Source organism: Aquarana catesbeiana, linkage group LG07, assembly GCF_042186555.1.
Source record: "Aquarana catesbeiana isolate 2022-GZ linkage group LG07, ASM4218655v1, whole genome shotgun sequence".
In the NCBI taxonomy this organism is placed as follows: domain Eukaryota; kingdom Metazoa; phylum Chordata; class Amphibia; order Anura; family Ranidae; genus Aquarana; species Aquarana catesbeiana.
Genome location: NC_133330.1, coordinates 270,203,323 through 270,218,191, shown reverse-complemented (window position 1 = coordinate 270,218,191; position 14,869 = coordinate 270,203,323). Strand labels below are relative to the sequence as shown.

The 14,869-nt window shown below is 44.1% G+C and overlaps 1 protein-coding gene across 2 annotated transcripts in view; it reads right to left on the bottom strand.

The window, feature by feature from the left end:
• Positions 1 to 13,146, bottom strand: part of KIAA1614 (KIAA1614 ortholog) — a 62,259-nt gene extending 49,113 nt beyond the window's left edge. The window contains exons 1-2 of one of the 2 annotated variants that reach the window (XM_073593338.1): positions 12,532 to 13,146; positions 6,641 to 6,773 (exon numbers count right to left, since the gene is read on the bottom strand). In XM_073593338.1, coding sequence (XP_073449439.1) covers positions 6,641 to 6,657 — 17 coding nt within the window. In that variant the 5' untranslated portion in view covers positions 6,658 to 6,773; positions 12,532 to 13,146. The remainder of the gene's footprint in view (positions 1 to 6,640; positions 6,774 to 12,531) is intronic. The other variant, XM_073593339.1, reaches the window with a different exon arrangement.
• Between the last annotated feature and the right edge of the window lie 1,723 nt (positions 13,147 to 14,869).

Below are 14,869 nucleotides of genomic sequence, written 5' to 3'. Positions count from 1 at the left end.
GGCCAGAGACTGGGGACATGGTACAGGAGATGGTCAGAGACTGAGGACATGGTACAGGAGATGGCCAGAGACTGAGGACATGGTACAGGAGATGGCCAGAGACTGAGGACATGGTACAGGAGATGGCCAGAGACTGAGGACATGGTACAGGAGATGGCCAGAGACTGCAGACATACTACAGGAGATGGTCGGAGACTGAGGACATGGTACAGGAGATGGTCAGACTGCAGACATGGTACAAGAGATGGTCAGAGACTGGGGACATGGTACAGGAGATGGTCAGAGACTGGGGACATGGTACAGGAGATGGTCAGAGACTGCAGATATGGTACAGGAGATGGTCAGAGACTGCGGACATGGTACAGGAGATGGTCAGAGACTGCGGACATGGTACAGGAGATGGTCAGCGACTGAGGACATGGTACAGGAGATGGTCAGAGACTGAGGACTGAGACTGAGGATGCAGCCTCACCAGTGCCCGTCAGATGCAGCCAGCCAGTGTCCGCAGTAGTGCAGCCAGTGTCCCCAGTAGTGCAGCCAGTGTCCCCAGTAGTGCAGCCAGTGTCCCCAGTAGTGCAGCCAGTGTCCCCAGTAGTGCAGCCAGTGTCCCCAGTAGTGAAGGGAGAGGAGAGCCGCCGCCTGTTTGATTACAGCGCCGGAACATCACAGCTTTCATTTCAATAGTTGTGTGTTCCCCGCTGCACGCCGTCACATACATTTACGCAAAAGTTATAGCATCTACAAAATATGGGAAAGAATTATGGCATTTTTATAATTATTATTTTTTTTACTAGTAATGGAGGTGATCTGCGATTTTTAGCAGTACTGCGACATTGCGACGGACAGATCGGACACTTTTGACACATTTTTGGGACCATTGACATTCATACAGCGATTAGTGCTATAAATATTTACCAATTACTGTATAAATGTCACTGCCAGGAAAGGAGTTAACAGGGGGCAAATCAAGGGGTTAAATGTGTGTTCCCCTCAGTGTGTTCTAACTGTAAGGGGATAGGACTGACTAGGGGAGGAGACATATCCTTGTTCCTACTTAGTAGGAACAAACGACATGTCTCCTCTCCCCTGACAGAACAGGGATTTGTGTGTTTACACACACAAATCCCTGTTCGATCCCTCGTGCACGCGATCGCGTGTGGCCGGCGTTTGCGATCGTCGCCGGCCACACGCGATCGCAGCGGACGTGTGCCCTATGGCGGCTCTTAAAAGAAAACCCCACCTGTACGGGGTTTCGCGCAGGGGACGTGAGCCAGTCGGGAACCAGTTCATGCATTCCCTGCATTAAGGTAAAAAATGTTTAGGCATTGATTTTGGCCCCCCCTATACTAACTTGAGCCCTCATTCGATCCAGCGCAGTGGACGTCTTCTCTCCCTTCATTTCCGAGTCTCGCTGGCTTTGCTGGGGAACTGGGAGCCATTGGCTCCCAGCGCTGTAGATCAAAAGCCAGTGATGAGTCCCACTGTCTGTGTCAAAGACGCAGCATTGGGGCTCAAGAGTGAGCAGGCACGAGTGCCTCCATGGGAAGCGCCTTCCCGTGGGGGCACTGGACAGAGAGGAGAAGCCAGAAGTGTCGGCGGGGGTACCGAGAAGAGCAGGTAAATATAGGGATGTTTATTTTTTTTAATTCCTTTACAATCACTTTAAGAAGTCCATGCCTTGACAGGTTATGGTGGGTGATCATAATGTTATTGCTGATTGGTGTATACAGCGCAGACAAATTACACAGTGGATCACTTTTCAAAGGTTGTATGTCGCCTCCTCACTATTGGTCTTAACCCCTACAAACCTGCATGCGATTGCAGTTTGTGGTGTGGCCCCATTCAGTTGAATGGGTCATGTTAGGTAGGCAGTAGTGCCCACCAAACACAACAGGGGGATCATTTCTGCCTGTGTATTTGTGTACACCCCCATCCGCTGCCTTTGCAGCTTAAGGAGGAGCAGTTGGGGGGGGGGGGGGGCTGGTAAAACAGCTGCTCAACTGTGTGTTTTTACTAATGCTATTGGCAGACTTCAACATCTACTGTATGTAATTTTTGGTTGTACCATTAGTACCACTTTAAAGCTAGGTGTGATAGCAATGGTTGTAAAAGGAATAGGTACTTCAGCCAAAAGTTCCCATTGACGGAGGCCAGGAGGCCGAGGCACTTGCAGGCTTCACATATCAGATTCCACTCATACTGCGGAATTTATAGTACTGGGTTAAGTTAGCATTTAAGATTCTTTTACATTAAGAAAACATTGTGTGATCCATTTCTCTTATGTCAGCAGATTTCTCATTATCACAATATACAGTGGATGTTGAATATGAGGAATGTGGATTGTTGGAGCACTACTGCAGGAAGTCACATAGCCAAATTCACAATCTGCGGAATGCCAAAAGTATACATCAACTCTGACAGAAGGAGAAAACATAATACATCTGGGGTGCTCTTACACTGAACAGGGCTTCATTTTGATTTTCACTGTGGAAGCCACAAGGACGGCTATGCTGACAGAGTCCAAAAATATACTTGTTTTCAGTTTACAGCCATTTTACAGCTTTTGAATGGTGAAGCTGTGAAAAGAGCATCAAAGCAATCAAAGCATTCCTCCCTAAGAAACGGGGCAGACCCTTGGTCAACTGGAAGGATTGTTTGTTCACGGGAGCATTTGTCATTCAAGGGATGCTTGAGTTTTTCCAGCAAGAGGCTGTTTAGGCCTCTGGAGGATTGGCTGTTAGTTGGGCCCTGGATGGAGGTAGAAAGTCACTAACAGGGCACAGAGAAAAGGTGGTCATTAGCCATCATGTTTACACTGTGTTTGTATGTTATCACCTGCAGGATGTTGAGGCCCATTTGGTCAGGGACAACCCTTGAAGAAATATCCAGCTACTGTAAAGCTTATTAAGACACAGCTGTCAGTAATAAAAGCAGGTTATTTTAAAGAGCCCTAGTCTAAACAAAGACCTTTCTACAGTTTATAGTGGCAGAGAAGTTCCCAGTATGCAACTGGGCTGATCTCTTAAATCATTGAAAAACTTGCTGTTAGTAGTGCACCCTGTGACTTACTTTGTCCACTCTACACCCCTCCAGGGCTCTGATCCTCCATCGGAGGTGGAAATCAAACCCTACCCAAGCTTGTGTTAGTGCTTACATATGATTGATGACATCACATGATAGTGTTCGGGAGTCTGACCACTGAATGTAACAGCATTAGCACTGAATTATGGGAGGAGGAATGTTGTATGCCGCCTTCGCCCCGGTTTTGCACTTTGTTCACTCTTAGATGATTCAAGCAAGGCCGATTGTAGGCCTTATTTTTGTATGTTTCAGTCTACCTCTTTACCTTTGTAAAACACTTTCAATTAAAAACTATTGAAACAGAATTATGGTAGGAGGTCACATGCTCCCCCATACCCAAATAAAAACATTATTTTGTGAGAGCTCAAATAGTAGGAGTAGGAGTAGTGAGGGAGTATAGCACAGATATATACTGTACAGGTAAACGTGGTTCGGGGGGGGGGGGGGGGGGGAGATGAGTCTACCAAGAGACCAGGAGGGAAGGAATTCAATAAATTGTTAATGACACCTTTTTTGGCATTATTCCTTTTTAAAATGGCCTGCACCGCCCAAACTTTATTGAGAAGTGCAACAAATTCAAGTAGTTCCTAATAGTGTCACTTTAAAAAAAAAGGGCGCTATTAATGCACCAAATTAAAAAATAATTACCTCCAGTTTGTAGATAACAAAACTGGAGGCAATCAAGACCAAGTATAAGTTGGCGTACAGAGACAGGCAGAGTACCTATCGCTGTAATCAGGGATGGCACAGATACACCGCCCTACATGGGAATGTCATGAAGCTCCGCCTACGTGAAGTGTTGCATCCTTGCCAGACTTTCTCAAAGGTCTGCAATGGAACACTGAAAGTGGGAGGAGCTTCATGACATCTTGTAGGGTGGAGTCACAGCGCCATGTTGCATTACTGGCTAGAAACAAATGCTGAATTATTCAGTGAGAGCTCTTTTAAAGTGATATCCAGTGAGTGGATATTGTTATTTCATTTTAAAAAATCTATGGTTTTACACTATGGAGTTTTCTCTTGTCCCTTAAATGCTGCATCTAAGAAGATCTTTCGGCAAGGAAGAGGTTGGTTGTGCTTAGCCCTTTCACTAGTGACCAGTTCCCCACACCGATCTCGCGGCACAGAGTACATAGGGACCTAACCTGGAATCAGGGAGGGAAAGATGTGGTAGGGCCCCTGGAGAAGAACAGACATTGTCACTGGGAGTGAAGTGACTGGACTGCTGAGTTGGTGGACAAGCTCCACGGTACCAGCTCGGAAATGCTGCAAAACCTAGGGAGAGGTGATCTCTAACAGAAATTGTGTCCACTGTGCATTAATGTCAACAGGTTAAGAAGTATGGCCACGGAACTGTGCAAGTACTTTGCTCATGTATCACAGGCCTTAACGAATGCAGCGCCACAGTGTCCCCGCTAGGACGCCTTACGCCCCACCAACATATATGGACACTCTGGTCTCAGTGTGCCTCCACACTACTGTATACAAGTACATATATCTTACCCCTGCACAGACAATTGTCATGTGGAGACATGTTGCAGTTCTCAAGAGTTCCTTAAGCTGTCCATAGATGGATAAAATCTTGGCCAGTTCAAAAGGGACTGGCTGAGATTCGCTTCGTCTATGGCAGGGGTGAACAGCCACGGCTCCTGGCATATACTGTTGGCTGCAGTGTGGCTCCCCTTTGGCTGTGCATCCTCCAGTATTTCCCATATGCAGTTTTCCTTCCCATCTCTCTGACCAGGAGTAGGATTGCTGACTTTCATCTGGGACCCCTTCCACAGGCAAACACAACTTTTTATGCAAACAACGCATTTACCCTATAGATTAAAGTAAATAGTGGCGCTAATATCTAAATACTGTAAAATAAACACCCAGTGACAAGTGTTAGTCACTATAACAATAGTGACTGCAATAATAGTCCGTGATTTAAACAGTCCAAAAATAGGCCATAATGGCTTCAAATGCAGTTAAATAGGAATTGGGGTCCTCCAAATCTTTCACTACACCGCGTGCATATAGTCTTCAACTCCCCTTTAGACATGCACTCACCAAATAAAGATGCCTTGCACTCTCATGCTTGGCAAACATCCACCCACATAGGGTTAAATCATCCAACGATATCCAATCGTGAGTATGTGTCATGTCCTCTCCACATGAAATAAAATTAAGTGCCCGGATAGTGTAATAACATTTAAGATATATTTATTAAAATATAATATAAATCTTCAAATATTCCACTCACATGTAATCAAACAAATAAAAGCACATAGTAACAGCTTGCCACAGCAAGACCTGGCGTATTGTGGTCACAGCGGACCTGTTGTGTGTGTTCTGTATTTCACCAACACTGAATCATCAGACTCAGAGCGTCACTTCCGGTTTAGCGCCAACCGTGCAGAGATACGCTATGATGTTTGAATCATTTTCTTATACTTGCTAGATGCTCAGCAATGCATATCTTGAGGAGTCTTTTAGTTCTCCCCACATAGTATAACCCGCATGGGCATCATAGCAAATAGACCACATGTGAAGTGTTACATGTAATGAACTCATCTATAGAGAATGACTTTTTATGTGTAAGTGGATAATTTTGTGTTTAATGCTGATATTCACTATAGTTTAGAGTCCCCCTGTGTTTCCCTGTCAGCTACCCACACAAATCTCCGGGTTGGTGCCTGGGTTTAGATACATAGGGGTGCCAGTAAGAATAAATGGCAGCCCCACGCATCTCTACAGAGTATCACGTTTTGACTGCGAGTGGTGGTGGGTCCGAGAACAGCTGCAATTCCCGAATCCGCAACCACCTGCTACAGTGTGAACCTAACCTAATAGTATCATCTGGGGAAGGAGTTGTTGCCCGCTGGGAGAACACAATAGCTCTGCTGAAAGAATTCCCCCATCAACACTGGTGGTGTTGATGGGTGAAAGGAGAGATTTACATAATCTTTCTTATTAATCTATGGCCTGCTTTAGACCAGCTATATGAATTCCCCTGCATGTCACTTGGTCCTAATTGGGCAAAGTGATAGAGTGTCTTTAAAACAGATATAAATCTAAACTGTATGATATTTAGTTTGCTAAAGGACTGCATATCAAACTATTAAATTTTTGTATGAAATACTTGCTTTAAGTTTTTCATCCTTTGCTGCATCTCAATTCTGCTGATATCTCCTGAACCTGGTAGGTTAACTGGATCCTGTCTAAATTGGCCCTAGCATGTGTATGTATGAATGTGATTTAGGCACCTTAAATTGTAAGCTCCTGGAGGACAAGGGCTGATGTGAATGTACAATCTAAAACGCTGCGTAAATTGACGGCGCTACCCTGTTTCCCCGAAAATAAGACCTAGCGTGATTGTCAGTGATGGCTGCAATATAAGCCCTACCCCCCAAATAAGCCCTACCCTGAAAATAAGACCTACAAGGACTTTAACTAGGGCTTATTTGGGGGGTAGGGCTTATATTGCAGCCATCACCGACAATCACGCTAGGTCTTATTTTCGGGGAAACAGGGTATATAAGTACCAGAAATAAATAAATAAATATTTTGTAGCCACCTCTTGTCTGCATGCATGTGCTCCAGCAATGGCTGTATGGCATTTCCCAGGGTGGGTTTCCTGATGGTGATAACAGCAGAACGTGCCTGTGTAATGTTTGTTGAATTGTCCACTTGTAGTCTCCATCAGAAGTCTGTGTGACAGGGTGACAACACATGATGACACTTAGAAGATAGGGACAGAGCACTGTTGCCCAAAACAGGAAGTGTTTGAACAAGGACATTCATGACAGGAATCAGGATCATAGGTAAAATTTAATAAAAGCTGCATTTTTTTTTTTTATTAAGTTGACTGTTTAAATGACAATAACATGTTCAAGCTTATGGGACTTTAGTGACTAAGTTCACAAATACATTAAGGTTCCTGGGAATAAATGGGCACTATACTGCCCCCTCGCCACCACTTTAGCATGCTGTGGGCACGCACCACTTCCATCATTTTTTTTTTTTTTTAACCTTCCACATGTTTATATTTATTATAGGCAAGAATTGCTTCCTGAAAGAGTAATGGTATGCTGAAATTCCATTGGGATTACGTTATGTGCTGTAAAAATACTTCAGTTTCAGCCTTAGAAAGGTTTTCGGAGACTGGAAAGTTATTTCAAGTTATCCTCCATGTTAAAAAGGTTGAGAAAGGTTTTTCGGGAAGGTAATTAGTGTGTGGCATATCCACATTTATTGGCAGTTCTTTAGACTCCACACTGCAGATATCAACAAAAATATGCAGAAATTCTTACTTTTCTGGTCCACTTACTTGTCCCAGGTCACTGATTCAAACTATTGAGCATAACAAGTCAGGCCACTAGCATTTTCAGGAGGTAATCCTGAGTGGCAATCTCCATACTGCTTGTGGTATATTCTGTGCAGCACTTGGCCCTGCCCATTCATTGTTGAACTGATCCATAAAGCCGGAGATCCTGGTCAGCTGATCTTAACAAGGTCCTTCTTTACCTGTCAAGGGCTGCCCAGAAGTAACAAAGGGTGTACTCAAACTGAGCAAAGTTATCCTTCCCCACTGATCTACGCTCACATTGTACTTGAAAGGAAGCGTTCCTGGGCACACTTCCATCATCACCTCTGCTAACCAGACCGCAGTGTTTCCTGCTTCCATGATTAGTGATCTATGGAGAGTTCTGTGCTCAAGCATAATTTTTGCTCACACTGAAGGGAACCGTACCGGACCACCTCTTATAAGTGGTCCCAAGCATGGTACACTTAACCATTCCTTGGCATGGTTCAGAGCACTCACACTACACAAATTAACTGAAACAAGGGGATGAACTGTGCCAGGTGTGGGTAAAACTACCAGTGTGAGTACACTCTAAGTTGTAAGCTTTGTCCATAAAGTCTAGGGCAGGCCATACACGATTCGAATTTCGTCCGGTTTAGCAGGAACTGAACCGAGATTTGAACCATGTTTGGGCATGCTGAATGTACCAAGTTGATCAAATTAACTTGGGTACAACCAGCCTGCTGGGTTTTACCTGTGATTATCACTAGTAGCTGCTGAGTAGGCTTCCCCCGCCACAAGAAGACAATGCCTCTGCAGGAGGGATTCCCCCATCAACACTTTCTGTGTTGATGGTAAACTAAGTATGGCCTAAGTATGACTGATCATTTGACATCTACAGTATACATTTTATACAGGAAAGATAGTAGCACTAGCAAATTATACTGCATAAAGTTAAAATAGGGCAGTATTTATGAATGTTGCCCTTTTCAATATGACTGTAGTGCACCAATATTGGGGTGGTGTAGTCTGGGTTCCTGCGGAGTCCTTTTTGCTGGCTGGATAACGGCAGAAGATTTCCCCCCCACCCTCAGCATGTTCATGAAAGCAGAGCTCTTTTTTCCAGATGCACTACTGCTGTCACCAGCTGAAGCATATCCTCCACGTCTTCCTCCAGAGAATGCCCTGGAGGCCAGGACATGCAGCAGTTATATGCCCCATGCTATTTAGTTGATTCTCCATGGGAACATACCAAGAATTTACTTAGGCTGGGGGTATGCTGACGGCTATGTTCTTTGGATGGTAGAAGACCTCCCCAACAAGAATGGGACAACAGAAAAACCTAGTCAGACATGCAAATCAAAACATAAGAGAAATATCTTGAGTTGATTCAATGTTTACGGTATTCAGAAAGCATGCTAGTGACTGGATACCTGAAAATTCTACAGGTTCAGGCAAACAATAGCAAGTCTGTGAGTTGTAAAATGCAGCAAAAGACATCTTTCAGTACCATTGTTAACTGAAATGGAAATCAGCCAGGATGGCTTTATCTGAAGATTCTGTTTTCCTCTGGTAAGAGATAAGCATGATGATGATGATGCAAGTCCCAGAACACATGTTCTTAAAACATAGGCATGTGTATGTCAGTGTTGGGTTAAAAACATGTAGGGGTTGTTTATTTAATAACTGGAACTAGTCTATAGGTACTTCTAGATAGAACCCAAAGAACCCAAGGGCAAATCATAACAAGATGGTGGCACAATGATTAACCATGATGACCTAAAGCAGAAGAGCCTGTGGTCAATATTCTACTGGAGTGTTGCTCGTGTTGGACTGTTTATGCTGTTCCTATGCAATTTACATCTCACAGTCCAAAGTACAATAGTATAGTACAGGGGTTGTATGTCTTTACTGCCCGCAGTTGTTGAAGGAACAATACACTGTAAGCTCCTGTGCCAGGTCTGATATGAAGGCGCTCAAATCCATCAGTGTATCCCAGATAGATACACAAAATAGAAATCAAAGTTCAACAAGTCATTAGAGACTTGAAAACATAGGGACAAGGGACTTTACTTACAGTCAGTGTGATATATGGGTGATGGCTGCAGAATTAGATATACTATAGCTTCTATGAATGAAAAAATGATCTATGAATGGAGGAAGCGGACCTTTAATTCCCACTGGCTACCATGCTAATATACCATAAGCTGTAGATTAAGTAATTATTTGCAGTGGTTTCCTGAGACTGGAAAGTTATTTCAAGTTATCCTCCATGTTAAAAAAGTTGAGAAAGGTTTTTCGGGAAGGTAATCAGTATGTGGCATATCCACATTTATTGGCAACCATACCATCTTCTCTCTGTATTCTGCCATTGGTAAAAACTAATGCTGTGTACACACGACCGGACTTTTCGACCAAACTGGTCCGACAGAACTAATCCGTCGGACAATTCGATCATGTGTGGGCTTCATCAGACCCTCTCTGTCGAAAAATCTGTCCGACTTTAGAAATAGAACATGTTTCAAATCTTTCTGACGGACTCAAGTCAGATCGAAAAATCCGTTCGTCTGTATGCTAGTCCGACGGACAAAAAAGGACGCAAGGGCGGCTACTGGCTATGAACTTCCCTATTCTAGTCCGGTCGTACGTCATCATGTTCAAAACGATCGGACTTTGGTGTGATCGTGTGTAGGCAAGTCCGTTTTGGAACTCCGTCGAAAAGTCCTTCGGAGTTCAGTCCAACGAAAAGTCCGGTCGTGTGTACACGGCATAAGGTTGCACCAATATTGGTACCGGTGCTGATACTGACTATTTGCACGAGTACACATGCTTCGATACCCCAATCGGATACCTTTGCGGTACGATTGAATGAATGAAAATGAATGGGCTCAAATCGCACTGCAAAGAATTGCATGCAATTTGAACAGGAATACGGTGCGATTCCTGTCCGAATCGCATGCAGTTTCCCGCAGTGCTCCTGTGTAAACCCAAGCTTGTCATAGTGACTTCAGCCTGGGTTCACACAGGAGCGGTGCAGGAAACCTCCCTGCATGACGAGTTCCACCAGCCAAGCTCCGGCTCCTAATCCAACTGTGGATATCGGTGGCTGTGGCTTGGGCTCCTCCTTCCCCTCCCACCATTTTGTTCCCCGCTCCCAGAGGCGGCTCTCTTCCCCCAGCCTCCAGCGGTTTGAGCCATCTACCAGCCCATCCTTATAGACTCATCTGATCATGACATACCTTTTGTTGCTTCCACCATGTGAGTGCAATACTATATGCTTTCACTATTTGTATTAATAAACCGACTTACTAAACTATATTGGGTGCCTTTCAGCTTCCTTTCCATTCGTTTCAGAAGGCATTGCGGGAAACCGCATTCGATTTGGACAGGAATCACACCACATTCCTGTTCATATTGAATGTGATTCTTTGCAGTGCGATTTGAGCCCATTCATTTTGTATGGTCTCAAATCACACCACAAAGGTATTGGTACTTAGTATTGGCAAATACTTGACCAAAAGTATCTGTACTCGTACTCCGTGGTAAAAAACACGGTATCGGTGCAACCCTAGTAAACAATCGACACTGAAAGATATGACCCACTGTATTCAAAGTGAAGACAAAACTATTTTTATTGCCATAGCAACCAAACGACAGTGTCATTGAGGAATTAAATGTTCTGAATGGTTGCTATTGGTAACAATAAAGGTCTTCCTTTAGATAACAATGCCTAAAGCTGGATACACACTATACAATTTTCTGTAGATTTTTTCCTTCAGATTTACCAAAACCATATAATATGAGGTCAAACCTTGAAGCGGAGTTCCACCCAAAAATGGAAATTCCTCTTTAAGTGAAGGTGACCCTCTGACATGCCACATTTGGCATTTCATTTTTTTTTTTTTGGGGGGGGGGGGGGGGAGCGATATCCTCTTTTTAGGGGCATCCAGCTCCCACGTCCTCCCGGGGGGTCTGCGGAGCCGGAAGGAAGTTCACCTCTCCCCCCCCCTCCCTCCGTGCAATCTTCTGGGACACGTCACAGGTCCCAGAAGATTGCCCGGCCAATCACAGCGCGCAGAGTGGCTCGGGCATGCACAGTGCGTGCCCAGCTGCAAAGCCACAGCCGGGCGCTCACAGTCACAATGCCGGTGCCAAGGAAAGGAGGGGGAGAGGAGTGGGGCTTCGTTCTCCCACATTGCTGGACTGTGGGACAGGTGAATGTCCGATTATTAAAAGTCAGCAGCTACATTTTTTGTAGCTACTGACTTTTATATGGGTGGAACTCCACTTTAAGAGCTTCAATTTGTATGCAATCAGGCAGGCCCTTGCACTACATGGTTTTGGTAAATCTAAAGGAAATCAGACAACAAAAGTTGTATAGTGTGTATGGGGTCTTAGGCTTACAAACTGGATGTATAAGAACATCGAATATACCAGTATACATTGCCTTAAAAAAAAAGCAGAAAACATCGGTTTCAGATCAGTTGTAAGTTGTCTACGTACACAAATTTACCGTAAAGGGCAGTTTTTTATTCTAGAAACTAGAACAGCTCAGATATTCCCCTAGAAGGCAAAGGAATTGGAATTATTGCAAAAAAAAGATTAACTCTGTGCACCAAAATGATGGTGGCCTTCTAAAGGAAATCCATGAACAGACCATGGCGGACCATCAGGGTTAAAATAAAAGTTTATACAAAAGCGAGCTGTGCTGTCTGATCCTCTCCAGAGATTCAGAGCTACAACAAAAAAGAACATTAACACTTTAAGTTGCCAAGTACTCCGAAACACAGTTCTGAACCTTCTTACCAGGCCCGTCTTTGTGGAAAGGCCACATAGGTGGGCACAGTAAACATTCAAGGGGAAGCCAAGGTGCCGTATTCTTATAGGTTTTGTCTTATTATTTCCTGGAAAAGATAAATTGAACGACAAACAGGTACCACTTATTTCTCTCTGTATAATGTGAGGACACAAACATCTGCGCTGGCAGAGGAGAAGCCCAATAAAGCGGACTAGGAGGCCCCATCATTGAGATCCGCCTCGATTCTTACCACTTTTCTACGAACCTGTACACACTGTACACAGCGGTCCTTCCTGTTGAGACGGCAGGCATTTTAAAGTGGCAACATGGGTTAATTTCATGGCAGCGGTGTTGTATGACTTACCAGTTGTGGGCAGCATAGACCAGTCTCTTTGAGGCTCTCCTCTGTCTCCATGTGTTGCTGTGGCCTCAGCAGCCCCCAGTCCTCCCAAATTCACACACCTGGTTGGAGTTGTCGGGGTCTTGGGCGACTCATTTTATGGCAGTGCGTCTGGCCCATCTCAGGCGTTGGGGGGCACACAGTGAGCCGCTTGTTCTGAACTCAGAATTCCCTTTATGCGAGTTTGGCAGCTTCAACGTCTTCTTCCCATCCCGGCTCCAGGAATGCTTCCAGCTTGCCAGATGCTGCAGGAAGTTGAGGGAAAGTAACTGTCCTCGGTCACCGGCTAATCCTTTCTCAATGATTCCACTACGTCCAGCTTATTTCACAGCCCCCAAGACTTGTGTGCCTTTCTCCTACTCTGGTCTGAACTCCCTCCCTTTCCTTAGTTCAGTCTATGACCTCCTCTCCCTCACTCCTCCTCTACATGAAACTCACCCCCTCTATTTGTCTGCACTTCTCAGTCAATATCTAACCAGCCCCTCTGCACAGCCATACAGTTTGCTCAAGGAGGCTGCCTGCCTGCAGAGAGTGTCAGCTGTGGGGGGGAGGCAGGCTGATGCTTCCTATGACACATGGACAGAGAGGGCTTTACAATGTATCCAGAGGAAAAGACTGGGCGGGAGGAGCACCACCAATGTCTGAAAGAGACAAGGCACACATGGAAGGTGACGACTAGAGAAATCCTCCTGGGCAAATAAAAAAAAAGTTCACAAAGAAAAAGTTTTTACTAGTGTAGCTTGTAATAAACTCATAATACAATAGTAAATCAAAAACATATACCTGTGTAATAATAAAAAAGCAGCCAGCACAGCCAAAGACCAAAAGCACAAATACAAAAATAGAAAAATGCAGCGTTTAAAATTATTTTGTGTAAAAAGTGATATTAAATGTCAATGTATTGTTATGCCGCATACACACGATCGCACATTCCGACAACAAAATCCATGTTTTTTTTTTCCGACGGATGTTGGCTCAAACTTGTCTTGCATACACACGGTCACACAAATCTTGTCAGAAATTCCAAACGTCAAGAACGGGGTGACGTACAACACGTACGACGAGCCGAGAAAAATGAAGTTCAATAGCCAGTGCGGCTCTTCTGCTTGATTCCGAGCATGCGTGGAACTTTGTGCGCCGGAATTGAGTACACACGATCAGAATTTACGACAGCAGATTTTGTTGTCGTAAAATTTGAGATCCAGATCTCAAATTTTGTTCGTCAGAAATTCCAACGGAAAACGTCGGATGGAGCCTACACAGGGTCGGAATTTCCGACAACAAGCTCCCATCGAACATTTCCCGTCGGAAAATCCGACCCTGTGTACGCGGCATTAGTATTGTTGACATTTAATGTCACTTTTTACACAAAATAGTTTTAAGCGCTGCATTTTTCAATTTTGATATACAATAGTAGAATTTTGTTAGAAGTTTTTTGTTTCAAAAACGTATGTTCCATTTACTAACCGTTATTTGGGTCAAATCGCCATTCGTTTTTGGACTGCAGTGACAGGAAAATTCGAAGGAGCGGGATTGAACATTTGTATGGGATTTTTCCTCAGCAAAGGCCATTAGTTCCAAAATTAAATATTAAAAGCAAAGTAAATTTTGAAGTAATTTCAAATAACATTCATTAAAAGCCGTAGTAAACTTTGGTAAAATATAATAATAAAAAACAAAAATAAAAAACAAAAAAAAAAAAAAAAAGGAAAAAAAAAAAAGAAAAACACAATAGGTCCCCCTGCAGGCTCATGTCGTAATGTACGCACCGCATACTAGCACCTTATGAAAGGCTTACCTAAAAAACAGATCCCTCCAGTGGTGCACTATAACTGCCGATAGGGATTCCGTCTTCACCCGGTCCTCCTTTCCGGGTTCACGGACTCAAGCCACTTGAATGACTAAGCCGCAATGACATTGTTGCAGGAGTCACAGCCGCTGCACAGCTCTCTAAATGGACGGCATGCTGTCCATTGAGAACGCAGTGTGACGTCACCGGCTGCTACACATGTAAATGTCTACTAAATGATGCATGTTGAGATATTTACTGTACTTACAGGTAAGCCTTATTATAGGTTTAGCTTTAGGTACAAGGTAAAAGGCGGCTTTTACTACCGCTTTAACCACTTCAGCCTTGGAAAGATTTACCCCCTTCATGACCAGGCCATTTTTTGCAATACGGAACTACGTTACTTTAACTGACAAGTGTGCGGTCGTGCGACGCTGTACCCAAATAAAAATTGATGTCCTTTTTTTTCCCCCACAAATAGAGCTTTCTTTTGGTGGTATTTGATCGCCTCTG